Source organism: Ostreococcus lucimarinus, chromosome 9 (genome assembly GCF_000092065.1).
Source record: "Ostreococcus lucimarinus CCE9901 chromosome 9, complete sequence".
Taxonomy (NCBI): domain Eukaryota; kingdom Viridiplantae; phylum Chlorophyta; class Mamiellophyceae; order Mamiellales; family Bathycoccaceae; genus Ostreococcus; species Ostreococcus sp. 'lucimarinus'.
In genome coordinates this window covers 345,630-360,789 of record NC_009363.1, presented here as the reverse complement: position 1 = coordinate 360,789, position 15,160 = coordinate 345,630, and the positions used below count along the sequence as shown (strand labels likewise).

At 62.3% G+C, this 15,160-nt stretch overlaps 12 protein-coding genes across 12 annotated transcripts; 6 read left to right on the top strand and 6 right to left on the bottom strand.

The window, feature by feature from the left end:
* Positions 1 to 41: 41 nt before the first annotated feature.
* OSTLU_33526 (predicted protein) lies at positions 42 to 668 on the bottom strand (the record flags this gene model as incomplete). The annotated part of the gene is made up of 1 exon (XM_001419533.1): positions 42 to 668. One exon carries the CDS (start codon positions 666 to 668, stop codon positions 42 to 44), a length of 627 nt encoding a protein of 208 aa, XP_001419570.1.
* Positions 669 to 1,117: 449 nt separating this feature from the next.
* On the top strand, positions 1,118 to 1,879 carry OSTLU_16795 (predicted protein; the record flags this gene model as incomplete). Its single annotated transcript, XM_001419750.1, has 1 exon — positions 1,118 to 1,879. The coding sequence occupies one exon, from the start codon at positions 1,118 to 1,120 to the stop codon at positions 1,877 to 1,879; it is 762 nt and encodes a 253-aa protein (XP_001419787.1).
* A 126-nt stretch (positions 1,880 to 2,005) lies between these two features.
* On the top strand, positions 2,006 to 3,524 carry OSTLU_25047 (predicted protein; the record flags this gene model as incomplete). The annotated part of the gene is made up of 2 exons (XM_001419749.1): positions 2,006 to 2,743; positions 2,990 to 3,524. 2 exons carry the CDS (start codon positions 2,006 to 2,008, stop codon positions 3,488 to 3,490), a joined length of 1,239 nt encoding a protein of 412 aa, XP_001419786.1. The 3' UTR covers positions 3,491 to 3,524.
* A 101-nt stretch (positions 3,525 to 3,625) lies between these two features.
* OSTLU_6819 (predicted protein) lies at positions 3,626 to 4,165 on the bottom strand (the record flags this gene model as incomplete). Its single annotated transcript, XM_001419532.1, has 1 exon — positions 3,626 to 4,165. A coding segment is annotated over one exon (540 nt), but the record flags the coding sequence as incomplete, so codon positions are not given.
* An 882-nt stretch (positions 4,166 to 5,047) lies between these two features.
* On the bottom strand, positions 5,048 to 5,674 carry OSTLU_6754 (predicted protein; the record flags this gene model as incomplete). Its single annotated transcript, XM_001419531.1, has 1 exon — positions 5,048 to 5,674. A coding segment is annotated over one exon (627 nt), but the record flags the coding sequence as incomplete, so codon positions are not given.
* A 1,530-nt stretch (positions 5,675 to 7,204) lies between these two features.
* Positions 7,205 to 8,503, bottom strand: OSTLU_33522 (predicted protein; the record flags this gene model as incomplete). The annotated part of the gene is made up of 1 exon (XM_001419530.1): positions 7,205 to 8,503. The coding sequence occupies one exon, from the start codon at positions 8,501 to 8,503 to the stop codon at positions 7,205 to 7,207; it is 1,299 nt and encodes a 432-aa protein (XP_001419567.1).
* A 1,622-nt stretch (positions 8,504 to 10,125) lies between these two features.
* Positions 10,126 to 10,494, top strand: OSTLU_94712 (predicted protein; the record flags this gene model as incomplete). Its single annotated transcript, XM_001419748.1, has 1 exon — positions 10,126 to 10,494. One exon carries the CDS (start codon positions 10,126 to 10,128, stop codon positions 10,492 to 10,494), a length of 369 nt encoding a protein of 122 aa, XP_001419785.1.
* A 138-nt stretch (positions 10,495 to 10,632) lies between these two features.
* OSTLU_33520 (predicted protein) lies at positions 10,633 to 11,646 on the bottom strand (the record flags this gene model as incomplete). The annotated part of the gene is made up of 1 exon (XM_001419529.1): positions 10,633 to 11,646. One exon carries the CDS (start codon positions 11,644 to 11,646, stop codon positions 10,633 to 10,635), a length of 1,014 nt encoding a protein of 337 aa, XP_001419566.1.
* A 258-nt stretch (positions 11,647 to 11,904) lies between these two features.
* On the top strand, positions 11,905 to 12,444 carry OSTLU_93247 (predicted protein; the record flags this gene model as incomplete). Its single annotated transcript, XM_001419747.1, has 1 exon — positions 11,905 to 12,444. The coding sequence occupies one exon, from the start codon at positions 11,905 to 11,907 to the stop codon at positions 12,442 to 12,444; it is 540 nt and encodes a 179-aa protein (XP_001419784.1).
* A 470-nt stretch (positions 12,445 to 12,914) lies between these two features.
* OSTLU_7981 (predicted protein) lies at positions 12,915 to 13,262 on the top strand (the record flags this gene model as incomplete). Its single annotated transcript, XM_001419746.1, has 1 exon — positions 12,915 to 13,262. A coding segment is annotated over one exon (348 nt), but the record flags the coding sequence as incomplete, so codon positions are not given.
* Positions 13,263 to 13,430: 168 nt separating this feature from the next.
* Positions 13,431 to 13,847, bottom strand: OSTLU_16788 (predicted protein; the record flags this gene model as incomplete). The annotated part of the gene is made up of 1 exon (XM_001419528.1): positions 13,431 to 13,847. The coding sequence occupies one exon, from the start codon at positions 13,845 to 13,847 to the stop codon at positions 13,431 to 13,433; it is 417 nt and encodes a 138-aa protein (XP_001419565.1).
* A 708-nt stretch (positions 13,848 to 14,555) lies between these two features.
* OSTLU_8121 (predicted protein) lies at positions 14,556 to 14,942 on the top strand (the record flags this gene model as incomplete). Its single annotated transcript, XM_001419745.1, has 1 exon — positions 14,556 to 14,942. A coding segment is annotated over one exon (387 nt), but the record flags the coding sequence as incomplete, so codon positions are not given.
* Positions 14,943 to 15,160: the final 218 nt, after the last annotated feature.

Below are 15,160 nucleotides of genomic sequence, written 5' to 3'. Positions count from 1 at the left end.
CGCATCGCGTCTTCTCAAACAATCGACAGTCATACATTTCATCACTCCTCATCCGCGTATTCATCCGCGTCGGCCTCGATCGGGTGCAAAATGTACGTCACGGGCACCATGAACGCGTTCAAACCGCCCTCGGCGCCGAACGACACTTGGCCGCGACTCAGGTGCAACAGGTGGACGATTTTCAAAAATCCAACGTTTGATATGGACACGCGCGTCATCGTCACCGTGTCATCGCCTCCACCGCCACCTGCGCCCGCGCCCCCACCGCCGAGGAAACTCCCGCCCACCGCCGTCGCGCTCTTCAGGAATCGATACTTGTACCTCGACGCGCTCGGCTGCGCGCACGAGAACTCGGTCAACCTCCCGGTCGCCCCGACGTCCACGTCCACGGCTAGATCACCTATTTCCGCCCCATGCGCGCTAAACTTCAGCATGTCCACGTCACACTCCAACAAAACGTCCCCGTTCGGCCACTCCAAATCGTCCACGATTTCCTTGAGCGTCGCCGTCGGCAGCATGAACGCGTTCGCCTCGTCCCTAAAACTCACCTCCTCCCCTCGTTCCTCGTCCTCCGGCACCATCTCCGGCGCGATCTCCGCGTACACGCACTGTCTCAATTCTCTCTCCCCCCCCTGTCCCTTGGCGCTCTCCAGCTCGAGCGTCAGCATTCCCTCTCGATTCGGCCACCGCGCGACCAACTCGCCGTCGCCCCGGCCGAACGCCCCCAGCGCGTCGATCAGCGCCCCGAGGTTCACGTCGAACGCCACCGCGCGCGCGCCGCCGCGCTGCGCTCGTCCTCCGACCAGCGCCGCGCACGTCTCATCGCACGCGTACCGCGCGAACGTCTCCGCGCGAAAGTTTACGCTCGCCCCGCAGCTCTTCGATTCATCCATCGTCGCGAACGTCACGCCTCGCGCGTCCGCGCGGACGCGCGCGCGGCATCGCTTGCTCAGCTTGATCGCCTGCAGGCACGCGGTGAAGGATTTCACGCTCGTCGTCGCGCAGTCCAGGGCGTAGGACCACGAATCGGCGTCGTCGCGCGCCATGACGCGCCGCGAAGTGATGACGAACGTGATGAATCGCGTCACTCGTCACTCGCGCGCGCGCGCGGCGCGTCATGCGCGCGCTGGGCGTCGCGTGCGCGTGCGCGCTCGCGCTCGCGTACGTCGCGGCGCTGTTCGCGACGACGGCGATCGACGACGACCGAGACGACGCGCGGGTCATGAAACGGCGCTTTGCGTCGCTGAGCGTCGTGTGCGCGCTCGCGTGGGCGCCCGCGCGCGTCGCGAGCGACGAAACGATGACGCTCGACGCTTGGCGTCGAACGCTCGGGCTCGCGCCGCCGTTAGGGGAGGCGCGAGCGGTGGCGTACGGGATGAGCGTGGCGCTCGCGGCGACGCTCGGCGAGACGGCGGCGCGCGCGAGAGAAGGACGACGAGACGGACGACGGACGAGGCGGACGACGCTCGCGGCGTTCAGGGATTACGCGCACGCGCCGCTGTGCGAGGAGTGGTGCTTCAGGGCGTGCGCGCTGGCGACGCTGATGCGATCGGGGGCGAGCGCGGCGAGCGCGAGCGCGCTCTCGAGCGCGCTCTTCGGCGCGGCGCACGCGCATCATTATTTCGGCATGCGCGCCAAGGGCGCCGACGCTCGAACCGCGCTTCGCGCGTCGGCGACGCAGTTCGCGTTCACGTTCGCCTTCGGGCTCGCGGCGTGTCGCGTCTTCTTGCGCCGCGAGTCGTTATCCGCGGCGACGGCGTGTCACTGCGTCTGCAACTACGTCGGCGCGCCGTCCGCGCGCGCCTTTCGCGACGCCCGCGCCGTCGCCGCGTCCGCGCTCGGTGTATCGTTAGCCTTAGTTTTGTTAGTCTTCGCGTGAGCGCCGCGAGACGCGTCGTCGCGTCGGCGCGTCGGCGCGTCGTCTCGCGTCGCGTCGCCGGTTCGCCGCTCGCCGATTCGCATCTTGATTTGATTCCCACTCTCGTGTCGCAGTTCGTCGCGCGCGATGACGCGATCGTCGAGCGACACGTCCTCGAGCGACGCGCGCGACGTCGACGACGTCGACTCGCGCTCGGCGTCGTCGTCCGACGAGGACGAAGGCACCGACGGGTACAAGCGCGGCGGCTACCATCCCGTGTCGATCGGCGAGCGATACAACGACGACCGCTACGTCGTCGTGAAAAAGCTGGGCTGGGGACACTTCTCCACGTGTTGGCTCGTCGAGGACGCGCGCGCGCGCGGCGCGTCGGGCGAAGACGGCGCGGTGAAGACGCTGCGAGCGCTGAAAATTCAGAAGAGCAGCGGGAGTTACACCGAGGCGGCGCGGGACGAGATTGAGATATTGAAACAAGTGAAGGAGGGAGACACGGGAGACGGCGACGAAGCGACGAATGTTGTGTGCTTGTACGATAGTTTCACGCACGAAGGACCGAATGGGACGCACGTGTGCATGGTGTTCGACGTGTTGGGGGATAACTTGTTGACGCTGATCAAGCGGTACGAGTACTTGGGGGTGCCGTTGTTGGGAGTGAAGGCGCTGACGAGGGCGATGTTGAAGGGATTGAGGTATTTGCACGGAAAGAAGAATATAATTCACACCGATTTGAAGCCCGAGAACGTGCTCTTGACTTTCAAGCTTCCGGAGAAGAAGCGAAGGAGGAAGAAACGCGGCAAGTCGAGCAAGAAAAAGGCGACCGAGGACGAAGCGAAGCCGACGATTGAATCCCAGATTGAGGCCTTGGACGTTGGCGCGGGAGCGAACGGTGATTCAACGGCGGAACTGACGAAGAATCAAAAGAAGAAACTGAAGAAGAAGCTCAGGAAGAAGGCGGCGACGAACGGAAGCGCGGAGACTGGCGAGCGCGCGGACGAAATGGAAGAGGACAAAGACGATACGGAAGAAGAGAGCGACGACGACGACGACAACGACGATGACGATGATGACGACGACGGTGACTGCGTTGACTTACTTCCGTACAACACGCTGAAGAATCTTGACGCGAAAATTTGTGATTTGGGTAACGCGTGCTGGGTCGATCGCCAGTTCACGCAAGACATTCAGACGAGACAATATCGCTCGCCCGAGGTCATCCTCGGTGCGAAGTATGACACGAGCGCTGATATATGGAGTCTCGCGTGCATCGTTTTCGAGCTCGCCACCGGGGACGTGTTGTTCGACCCCAGAAGTGGGAAGGACTACGATCGCGACGAGGACCACCTGGCGCTCATGATGGAGCTCATCGGACGCATGCCCAAACATCTTGCGTTATCGGGCAAATACAGCAAAGAGTTCTTCAACCGTAATGGTGAACTTCGACACATCCGCTCGCTCAAGTTTTGGCCGTGCGAACGGGTGTTGATGGAGAAGTACAACATGAGTGAAACAGACTCGAAGGAGTTGAGCGACTTTCTCTCGCCCATGCTCGATTTCAATCCATCGAAGAGAGCGAGCGCCGAGCAAATGCTCGAGCACCCTTGGCTACAATTCTAAACATTTCTACTAATCATCTAGCACGCGCGCGCGCGAATTATTTGACCGTTTAATCACACATCCAGCACTTCATGATAAAAAGCTGGCTTGAGTATTCTTATTACAAAAGGAGGCAAACTACTTCGGCGGCGGCGAAGGCAAGTTAACCGTACGGAGAAGCCACAAGCTTGTCGCCAAGCCGAACCAGTGCCCGAGCATGGCGTTCGACGCAGCTTGCACCAAGAAAATGTCCAACGCCACGCCCGTGCCGACGACTGGAGCACCGTACATGGGCATTTGCGCCGCCGCCGTGAGCGTCTTGGCGAACAACATCCCCGTCGTGGCTTGCAACCCGACGATGGTCGCCCCGAGTCCGATGACGTTCACCGTGAGCCCTGTGCTGAGAGTTCGAATGACATCCGTGCGCGGAGGCACTAAATCCAGATCCTTCGACCCCTTGCGAAGCTTATCGCCCAATCGCACGACGCCCAGCGACCAAACTGTCGTAAAGTACCCCGCGACCAAGCCGAACAGGATAAAATACAACCCAGCATCCGTGCTCTTGGTCAAACCCTTGTACAGAAACGAAAACACCACGATCACCGCCGCGACAGTGGTCAGCACGAGCTGGGACCAAAACGACCAGCGTCCGAGGGATTTGCACGCGCGCGCCGTTCGCGCCACCTTTCGCGAAATGTTCGCCACCGCCTCATCGCTTCCCTCCTTCTTATCAACCGCGTCGTCCTCGCTCGACGCCGCGCGCGCCTTAACCGCGGCCCGACTCGAGATCGTCTGCCTCACAGCGCCGCGTTTCGTCGTCGCCGCGCTGAATTCACCGCGCGCGCGAGGAATCGTCACACGCGTCGCATCGCGCGCGTTCGTCGACGACCGACGCGCCGCGCGCGCCAGACGAGGGACGGCGAAGGCGCTGGTGTTCACGAGCATCATATTTGCGGGCTTCGCGCGTTCGTGGGTCGCGTGGCGCGCGTGCGCGCGCTCGTTTGACGAAATTGTGCGATCCTCCAGCGCGGTGAGCTTTACAGTCGCCGAGCGCGCGTCGCGAGTTTCATTTCAACGTTTCTAATCCGCGACGCGTCGTCAAACGATGGGCACGCCGTATTTGTCGAGCGCGAGCGAGTCGAAAAAGGCCAAGAAATCTTCCATCGCCGCGTCGGTGGGGTCGGCTCGAGCGCGCTCGAAGCGCTCCCAGATGGCTTTGTAAACCTCTTGCTTGGCGTCCTGTTTGGGGTCGGCCCAAGGATCGAGCGGAGGAACGTCTTCGCCCGCCCGCGCGCGTTTTTCGCGCTGAATGATGTATTTCAAGCGGTCCATGAATTCGTCGGGAAAACCGACGCGCTTGCACGCACTAAGCGCGAAGCTGGAATCGGCGACGCCGCGTTCGAGTTTGAAGAGCATCTCGACTTCGTGCACGTCGTCATCGTCGGTGGCCGATGGATTTACCATGGCGCGCATGCACCAGTGTGCGACCATGTGTGGGATCGGGCCGACGATCGTGGGATCACACACCTCGCGAAAGTGTGTCGTGAAGAGTACACGCGGTGGATGCTTTCGCTTCCCGAAATGTTCGACGATGGCGGCTAAGAGCGCCGCGCCGTCGGTGGATTGGGTCTGGATGCCGAACTCATCCAGCAGACATAAAGAACGTCTAGTCGCGTTGTTAATCATGCGCGCCACCTGATGCAGCGCGTATGTGAAACCACTCTCAGGGACTCTTGTCTTGCGCTCGGCATCTTCGCGGAGCGCAGTCATCGCTGTATATATGCGATCCGTCAAGCCGATGACGGCGCGAGTGGCTGGAACGAACGATCCGCAGTGCGCCAGATACGTGATAAGACCAATCGTTTGCATCATCACAGTCTTACCACTGCCATTAGGCCCGGTAAGGACGATGACGCGGTCGCGATCTGTCGGCATGTGAACGTCGTTGCCAATGAATTCCCCTTCGATGAAGGATTCGTAGAGTGGGTGCCTCGCGCCGGCGACTTCGAACGCGTCGTCGTCGCGCAGGGTCGGCCGACACATGTTGTAATTGACGGCAATGTCCGCGAATGCTAGTAGAACGTCGATTTCGCTCACGCATCGTGAGATATCGCGCATCAACGATGCGTGTGCCAGAATTTCCTCTCGAAGCTCTCGCAATATGGATTCTTGCAAGTCGACGATGGAATGCAACACATCGCCGAGCTCGTTCGCTAGGCATAATCCGGCGGCAAACTCGTAATAGCTTGTCGTAGCGTCGCCGAACACGTACTTCCAATCCATTTCTTCCAATAGTGCGTCGGGCACGGTTTCATCGTCGATCTTCAACAGGTAACCCGTTTGCGGGAGGTAGCAGATTGCTAGTTTCTCACAGACGTCGTTCGCGCGCCTAAGAAAGTTTGGCACCTTTGTTAGCTCGGCGTCCAGCACATGTTTCAGTAGGTCCGGCAGTCCATGATACACCGATCGTAATTCGTCTAGCTCTTGACACACGCCCGAGCGCACGTACGACGTATACACCGCAGATTCGTGTTCAGTCAAGGGGTAAATCTCTTCTACGCATATGACGCGATCGACGATTGCTCGGAGCTTGGGCAAGCGATACATCACACAGGCCATGAAGTCTCGTATTGCGGTCGGTGTAGTGGCTGATGGCTCGTTCAAACCTTCATCAAAATACGCGTCTACGCAGAAATCGTACAAAGACGAGACTGCGCCGAGGTATTTTGTGATTTTTGTCCAGTCGCTCTTCGTTTGTAGCACCACTCGTGCGTCATTGGATGACATCGCGGACAGTAGACGATGCGCGTCGATCGTGGGCGTCATGCGTTTGCGCAATGCGTTCAGGCATCCAGACTTGACGAAATGCTCAACCGCGTCGCGGCGCTCTTGCAACACGTCCATGTTCAAGATTGGGCGCTTGAACCAAAGCTCGAGAAGCTTCCTTCCGCTCGACGTTCCGCAGGCTTCACGAAAGATTTGAAACATGTCTTTTGTGAACTGATTTTCGCGGAACTCTTCCGGAACGAACACGCCAATCGCGCATAGCGATTCGATATCAATGCTGAGGTAGTTTGCGACGTTGAACTCTTGTACGTTTGCCGGGAACGTCTTCAATTGCAAGTTCAGACCTTCGTTTCGCCGCAAGGCGCCGATCAGACCGCCCGCGGCGATGACCGCGTCTTCGTTGTCGTGCAACTCTATCACCGAAGCCAAATCTCCGCGACTCTCAAACTTCCCAACGTCGCGTAGCTTTTCCATGGCGTCGATTGAGTTTCCAAACTCCCTTCGTGGCATTCCCACAATCGTAGTCGCGCGCGCGTCGCTCATCTTCTCGATTGCGGCTTTGAACTCACTCGAACAATACACGACGTCCGCACCACTCGTACGAAAGAATAGCTTCAGCACATCCTCGTCATCATCTCTCACGATCGCCTGCGCCAACGAGAACGCGTTCGCGTCTCGATCGAACGTGCAAAAGCCAACTGTGTTTTTCCCTGCGTAAGCGCTCGAGAAAACTCGCGCAACGTCCTCCACGTGCGCTTCCCTCGCGGTGTCTTGACGCCCACCGCGTGACGACATCTCGCGCGCTCGAGTATCGGACTATTCGTTATGTCTCTCGGAAGGTTGACGCGCTGTTTCGTCACGCGCGTCACTGTGCGCACCGCGTCGTCTCGTGTCGTCTCTGTCTCTGTCTCGGTGACGGTTCAAATCTTTACAAACGCGCCTACGAGCCTACGAGGACGACGATACAAGCGTTACGCTCGGCTGCTGCCAGCTATTATCATGTAACCACGCCGGACTGACGTAATCGCTATCTTGAACCGTTGGCGCGAGTCGTTGTAACCGCGCGGCTTCTTCATCGAGAAGCGCGCGCGTGGAATCTTGAGCCGCAACGAGGGCGGATTTGAGTCGCGCGACTTCCTCAGTCAGATCCAAAACAGACGCCGAAACCTTCGCGTTCTCCGTGCGCGCCACGTCGGCGGCTTGATAAGCCACCTCGCGGTCCATTTCAAGTGCCTTGTTCTTGGCTTCGAGATCGATTATGGAGTGCTTGAGATCGTGAATCTCATCCTCAGCTTCTCGGCGTTTGCGAATCGCACTCTCCGATCCGTCCTCGAGGTCTTGTAATTTCTCTGTCAGTTTGTTCAGGGCCACCGATGTGTCTTCGAGCTCTCGCTTTGCGTGCTTGACTTGAACGAGCAAGTCGGAGTTGCATAACCTGAGGTCTTCGAGTTCCTTGTTTGAAGCTTGCCGCGTCTCTTTGGCTTCATTTGTCGCCGTCTGCAGCGCCTCGACGTTTAATAAACTCGCGCGCATGTTTGCTCGCGCCTCGACGACTTCCTCTTCTTTGAGATGTAGCTTGTGCAGCACGTCGTCGCGATCACGACGCATTTTAATCAACTGATCCTCGCGTTCTGCGACTGCTTCGCGCGCCGTCTTCAGCTCCAATTCGTGTTCTCTCTGTGCCTTGGCGAAGCGATCTTGCGAGTCTTTCTCCGCTTGGTATCGAGCACGTAGCTCTTCGCGAGTACGATCGATTTCCGCCCGATCGTTCGCGCGGACACGTTCCACATCTTCCAATTGACGCTGTAAGGTGGCGACTTGCTCCATCAACTCTCGCTTGGCGGCGGTTTCGTTCTCCAGCGCCTCCAAAGCGCTCTCGCGTTGATCGTGCGCTTCTTGATACTTTTCGCGCGCCTCTCGCGCTGCTTTCTCCGCTTCATCTCGCGTACGCTCCATTTCCGGCACAGAATTACGCAAAAGCTCTAGTTCTAATTCCTTGATGCGATTCTCCAACTCCACGGCACGCGTTTCAGCTACTCGCGCCGCATCCTTCGCCGCCTTTTCCGCGAGCGCTTTTGCGCTCGCTTGCTCCGCTTCGAGCGTCTCGCACCACCTCGAAGTCACCGCGAGATCAGCGGCGACTTGTTCGGCATATTGCACCGCCTCGTCTTCACGAGTTTGCGCAGCTAAAAGTTGGTCTTCGAGCACGGAGAACTCTTCGAGAATCGTTTCGTGCGCGCTGGCCATTCGCGTCCATTCGGCGCTCAAATTTCGAATCGTGCTCTCCATACGACGTCCCGCGAGCCCGCTCGAGTGCGTGCGGATGACGCGCACGATAGCGTCGATCTGTTCGTTCGTAATGTTTCCGTTTGTTGAGGCAGCGACGTCCGACGCGCGATTGGGTTGCGTCGCGGGCGGTGCCGCTGTCGGTTGCCTTTGCCGCGCCGCCGCGGATGTCGACGGGGGCGCTTCCGCGCGCAACGTCTTCATTCCACGACCGCTACCGCGCGCGTTCGAATTCTTCGTAGGCGTGGGCACCGGAGGCGCACGCGTTCTCGGTGCGGGATCGCCATCATCCGAATGTTCCTTGAGTTGTAACGCGAATTTCAACGCGCCCTCGGTCCCGGGTGCCAACACGAGAGGCGACGTTTCGTCACCCTCCACGGCGTATCGCAGCGCGTCCGAGCAAAGAACGATGAGCATGGCGCTTCGAAGTTCCGACATCCCGCTCGCCCACATCAAACGCGTGAGGGGTGATTCCCGCCAGGCGTTCAAGTTGCGAAATGTCGTCCCTCGTTGCCCCTGATTTCGCCGCAAACCGCGCAGCACCGCCATCATCGCCGTCGTCGACTTTGTGCACTCGATGCGCGCCGCCACCGAGCGACTGTCTCGCCCATCGAACGCCCCCGGCGCCGGCACGTACGGCGCCAAAAACACAAAGTGCACGCGCGTCACCGTGGGCTCGTTCGCGAGCCCGCTCTCGTCATCCGTCTCCGTCGTCGCCTCCGCCCACAACTTCAAGCGTAACGTAAACACCGCGTGCCGCCCCGTCGTCGACGCACCTTCGCGAAACACCTCATCCGCGCGCGCCATCGCGCTCTCAAACGCCACAACTCCGTCCTCCGCGCGTTCCACGTGCACCACCGTCATCCCTCGCCCGACTCCCGCCCCCTCGTCCCCCGCCGACGCGTCGTCCAACAAATCCACCGCGCCGCCGCCCGCCCGTTCCCTCGTCGACCACCCCACGCACGTCGCGCTCACCTCCCACTTCCCCCGATCGATCCCCTCGCACGACTCCACCATCGCATCCACCACCATCGCCACCGCTCCCATCTCCCGCACCGCTCGCGCCGCGTCCGCGTCGTCGTCGCCCGCGCCTCGCGCGAAAATCGTCGCGCAGTCCTCGCCTCGCTCCATCCCTCGCTTCGCCGCCGCCGCGATCGTCCGCGCGAGCCCATCTCCCGTCGACGCGTCCTCGACGATCGTTCGCGCGTCGCGCGCCCCTCGTCGTCCGACGCGCGCCATCAGCGCGCGCGCGCGTTCGAAATCGCGCGTCGCGACGGTTGACGTTTCCCGCGCGTTTGAATCTTCATCGCGTCGCGTCGTCGTCTCCACGCAGCGATATCGCACGTCGAGCGCGTCGTCGATCGACGACGACGTCATCGCGCGCGCGCGCGACCTCGCGCGCCGCCGTCGCCCGCGCGCCGTCGTCTGGCGCGCGCGGCGTCGCGTCCGGCGTCGCGCGGTCGTCGTCCGTGTGGTACACAGTCTCAAACGACGTAATGATCCGTGTGGTGACTCGAACCGACACCGAGACTCGACCGCGATCGCGATCGCCGGCGACGCGACGCGACACGACGACGCGCGCCATGTCGCGCGCGATGCGAAAGATGCTCGAACCGATGCTCAAGTCGATGTCCGTCAACTACCGACGCACGGTGGGGGATGAACTGCGGAAATACGGCTTGCGATACGACGATCTGCTCGACGAGGGCCAAGACTTGGACGTCGGCGAGGCGCTGAAGCGGCTGACGGCGGAGGAGCGGGACATGCGCGCGCAGCGGTTGAAGCGAGCGATCGATCTGTCGATGAAACACTCGTATCTGACGAAGGAGGAGCAGGCGACGCAGACGCCGTTTGATTTTTACCTGACGCCGATCGTGGAGCGGGTCAAGGCGGAGCGCGCGGAGCGAACCGCGCTGGGGGGGTCGCAACCGTATAATCGACAGATTCCGTGAGCCGCGAGGAAGGCGGAGGGCGACGGTGGGGGTGGCGCGCGAGTGAGTTTATCGTCGAATGCGTGTAATTTTAGCGTATCAATCAATCGTTTAAATGTAGACGTCGAGCGCGCGAGGCGAACGCGCGCCGCGGGGGTGTCAAGACTCGGCGACGTGCTTCTTCTCGGCGTAATACGCCGATTCGGATTTCGTCTTTCGCGCGTTTCTGGCCTCGAACTCGGCGCGATTCTCCATGATGCGCTTCGCCACGCCGAGCACGGAGCAATCGTGTCGGCGAGGGACGCGCTCGTACAACCCGCGCTCGACGGCGAGCGCGTTGACGTCGACGCCGCCGACGGCGTACGGCTCGTCATCCTCCGCGATGACGACCTTGACGTTGAACGTGGTTAATAAGTCATTCGTTATCATCGCCGGGGCACCGATGACGACCTCGTCGGCGTATCTACACGCCAAGACGCTCAACGCGCGCTCCTTCTCGTTCAAAACCGGATGTTCGGCGCCGCGTCTCGCGCGCACTTCCGCGTCCGCGTGCACGCCGACGAGCACGAAATCACCGCGAGTCTTCGCCTGGCGTAATAAATCAATATGTCCACGATTAAACACATCGAACGCGCCGTGCACGTACACCACCTTGGCATCCGTCGGCACGCCGGCGTTCGTCCCGAACTGCGCGATGCGCGCCGACGTCGTACAAAACGTCGCCTCCTTCGCCTCTTCCTCCTTCACCTCCTCACCCGCCGCGCGCGCGCCCATTCGAAGCAATCTCCCAACGATATCCGTCGTGCTCACCCCCTCCGTGCGTTTTATCTCCTTGTACCTCCCGATCCGCTTCGGATACGCGTACGCGTCCGAGCCGTCCGGCAACAGGCACGGGTCGTCGCCGTGTATCACGTAATCCACCTCGTGCTTCGCGAACAGCTCATCCGTGAACGCGTCCGTGACTTCATACGGCACGTCGGTGATGACACCGTCCACCCATTTGCACGCCTCCACCGCCTCGACGCGCTCTCGTTCGTCGCACACCGGCGGTCCTTTGCACCGTCGAATCTCCGCGTCGTTCACCACCCCCACCAGCAGCTTATCCCCGCACGCCCGCGCCTGTCGCAGCGCGTTCGCGTGTCCGTAGTGCATCGTGTCGAAGCATCCGTCCATGTAGACGACGATCGGGCGCTTCTTCGGCGCGTCGTCGTCGGTTTTCGTCGCGCGCGGGGCGTCGTCGACATCGCCCGCGTCGTCGCCGCCGGCGCGCGCGCGACGCCGCGCGCGCGCGACGCCGTACCCGACCAACGCGCCCGCGACGAAGACGTGCGCCATCGCGTCGCGCGCGTCGACCGACGCCGCGACCGCGCGCGCTTCTGCCGTCGCGTCGCGTCGCGTCGATTCGCATCGCGATTCACATCGCGACGCGTCATGCCGCGCGGACGACGCGCGCGCGCGCCGCGCGACGACGCGCGCGACGACGACGAACTTCGCGACGTCTCGCCGAGCGAGGCGTACGGATTCGCCGGCATGGCGCTCACGACGCTCGCGTTCGCGCTCTGGCTCGTCGGCGTCTTCGCGAGCGAAGCGGCGCTCGAGCGGCTCGGCGCGCCGTCGGGCGCGGCGGCGAGGCACTACGCGCGCGCGCTGCCGATGTGGCTCATCGCGAGCTGCCTGTACGCGTTCGTCGGGTACGAGTGCTTGAACTTGATGTCGACGCCGGACGACGCGGCGACGACGTTCGGGGCGACGGACCCGGACCCGAGCGAGTACGTCCTGGACGGTGGCAGACGCGCGAACGAGACGTTCGATTTAGACGAGGGGTTGCGGTCGTCGATTCCGCTGTTTCGGGACATCTCGCAGGCGGAGGTGACGGCGCGGATGTTTCGCGAACGCGGGGACGCCGCGGCGGACGCCGAGGCGAAGTCGAGGACGCGAACGACGCGATCGAGGTCGAAGAAAGCGTCGTGATCGCGCGAGAGCGCGCGAATAGTTAGGCACTCTAAACGATCGTCGACGCCGCGACGGCGTCGTCGAGATAGCACGTGTAGTCACGCGCGGTATCGCGGCGTCGCGTCGCGTCAAAACGCGCCTCGACGAGACGGGACATGTCCGCGCCCGTCGCGCGTCTTCCATCGCCCGCGTCGACGTCGACGCGCGGTCGACACCGCGCGCGCGCGCGCCGACGTCGCGCGGCGCCCTCGCGCGCGTTCCCGGCGAAGTGGAACCCGTTTCTGAACGTCCCCGACGCCCCGAACCGAATGACCGAAGCCGATCGTCGACGCGCCGACGATAGCGACGGCGTCCTGGGCGCGCTCGACGCCTCGCGCGCGACGCGAAAAGCCGAAACGCTCCGCCGGGAGCTGTCGAGACCGGACGCGTACTTCGCGGAGATGGGACTGCGGTTTGACTTTGACGACGCCGTCGCGGCGCCGTCGCGAGACTTCGAGCGCCTGAACGCGCTGTTCGTGTCCGTCGGATTCAGCTCCAGGGCGTGCGATAAGCTGCAAAAGGCGGTGGATAATTCATACCTCGCGCTGTGGGTGACGACGACGCGAGACAGTCGGTTCGCGAAGGAGGGGGAGGTGGTGGGATTCGCGCGAGCGACGAGCGACGGGACGTTTCACGCGACGGTGTGGGACGTCGTCGTGTCGCCGGCGTGGCAACGACACGGCATAGGGCAAGGGTTGATGGAACGCATCGTGGATAAAATTTTAGAGGAAGACATTTGCAACGTGGGGTTGTATTCGGAAAACAAGGTTGTCGGGTTGTACGAACGGCTCGGTTTTCGTCAAAAGTGTCCAGAGCTCTCGACGGCGATGCAGTTCAGGGCGAATTCGTCGCCGTACGGGTGAGAGAACATTTCGGCGCGTGAACATCGTTGTTTGCGTCACAAATCGCGCCGCGGCTATAGTTTTAGTAGTGTATCAACACCGCATCATTTCGTTGACGTCGCGTCACCGCTGCTTGCCTTTGCTCTTCGCCTGCAACTCGGCGCGCGATTGATACGCGACGAGCGCGAACGCACCCGCGACGGCGGCAAACTTATCGTACGCGCCCTCGGCGACGAGGGTAAACCCTAAGAAACTCAGAAGCAGCAGCACCATCGTGTACGTCGTCGCGCGTTGCGTGTCCTGCAGCGTCGCCTGCATGCGTTTATCCACCGCGTCCGCCTCCGCCTCCACCGCCTTCATCTTCAGCTCCGACAGCGACCCAGGCGCGGGTTTCGAATCATTATTCACCCTCTGTCCGCTCCCGAGCAACTCTTCCGCCAATTCTTCGATCTCTTTCTTCACTCTCGCGTTTCGCTCTCTCGCCGCCTGCGCCTCGTCCGCGAGCGCCGCCAGCTCCGCGTCCAGCTCACCCGCCACCATTCCGATCTCCAGCGACGCCCGATCGCGCACCAGATCCGCCTCCGCGTCGATCGTGTTCTTATTCGTCTCCCCCATGTCCGCGATCTCTTCCTTTTTCTCTTCCAATTCGCGTTCGGCGCGATATATTTTCCCTCGCAGCCTGAGCTCGCGCTCGAGCTTGTCCTGGACGTACGCGTCCCCCTCCGCGCGCGCGCGCGCGGGATCGCTCGCGTCCGCGCCCGCGCGTCGCGGCGTCGTCGACGCGTCCTCGTCGTCCTCCGCCTCGTCGTCCTCGTCGTTCGTCGCGCGCGCGCGCGCGTCGCGTCGCCGCGTCACCGCGCGCCGCGTCCGCGCGTTCGCCGCCGCCCCGCCGCGCGCGCGCGGGCGCGCGGGCCGTCGCGGCGTCGCGCGGTCGCCGAAGACGATCGCGCGCGTCGTCGCGCGCGCGTCGACGCCGACGACGCGCATGCTCGCGCGCGCCGGCCGTCGAGGAGTGCCGCCGGTGTCGCCACTCGCGGGCGCGTCGCGATCGCCATGCTTCGCGCCGCGATGACGTCCGCGAGCGTCATGTCGCTCGGTGACGTCCTGTGCCAGGCGCTGCAGGCGCGCGCGGCGCGCGAGGGCGAGGACGCGCGCGGGACGGCGCCGCGCGCGTCCGCGTCGCGACGAGGGTTGAAGACGAAAGATGACGCGCCGCGGGCGACGGCGCGCGACGCGCGCGCGGGATTCGAACACGATTTCGAACGCACGGCGAGATTCTTCGTCGTCGGCGCGGCGCTGCACGGACCGTTCTTTCACGTGGCGTTTCGCGCGCTCGAGCGCGCGATGGGGGCGTCGACGAACGCGGCGACGGTGGCGAGGAAAGTCGCCGTCGGACACACGGTGCTGTTCCCGACGTACACGGCTGGGTTTTTCTTCTTCATGAGCGCGCTGGAGGGGGAGACGATGACGGCGGCGTACGATAGGTTTAGGGATAAGGCGGCGGAGACGTTCATCAGCGGCACGTGCTATTGGCCGTTCGCGAACGCGTTCAATTTCGCGTACGTGCCGCGAGCGGGGAGGATTTTGTTTCTCAACGCCGCGGGCGTCGCGTGGAACGCGTACATGAGCCACGTCGTGAGCGCGAGCGACGATGGTAAAAGTCAGGGCGGCGACGCTTCGGTGCTCGTGGCGTCGAGCGCCGAGGGGTGACGTCGAATCGGCGTTTTTCGCCAGTCGCGAGCGCGGCGCTAATATTCGTCATTCTTTCGAGCCGCGCGAACCGTCGCGCGCGCCTCGCCAATATTCATTGTTCATTATTCGTTTGTAACATCAGCGTCCCCAGTTGTCCACTC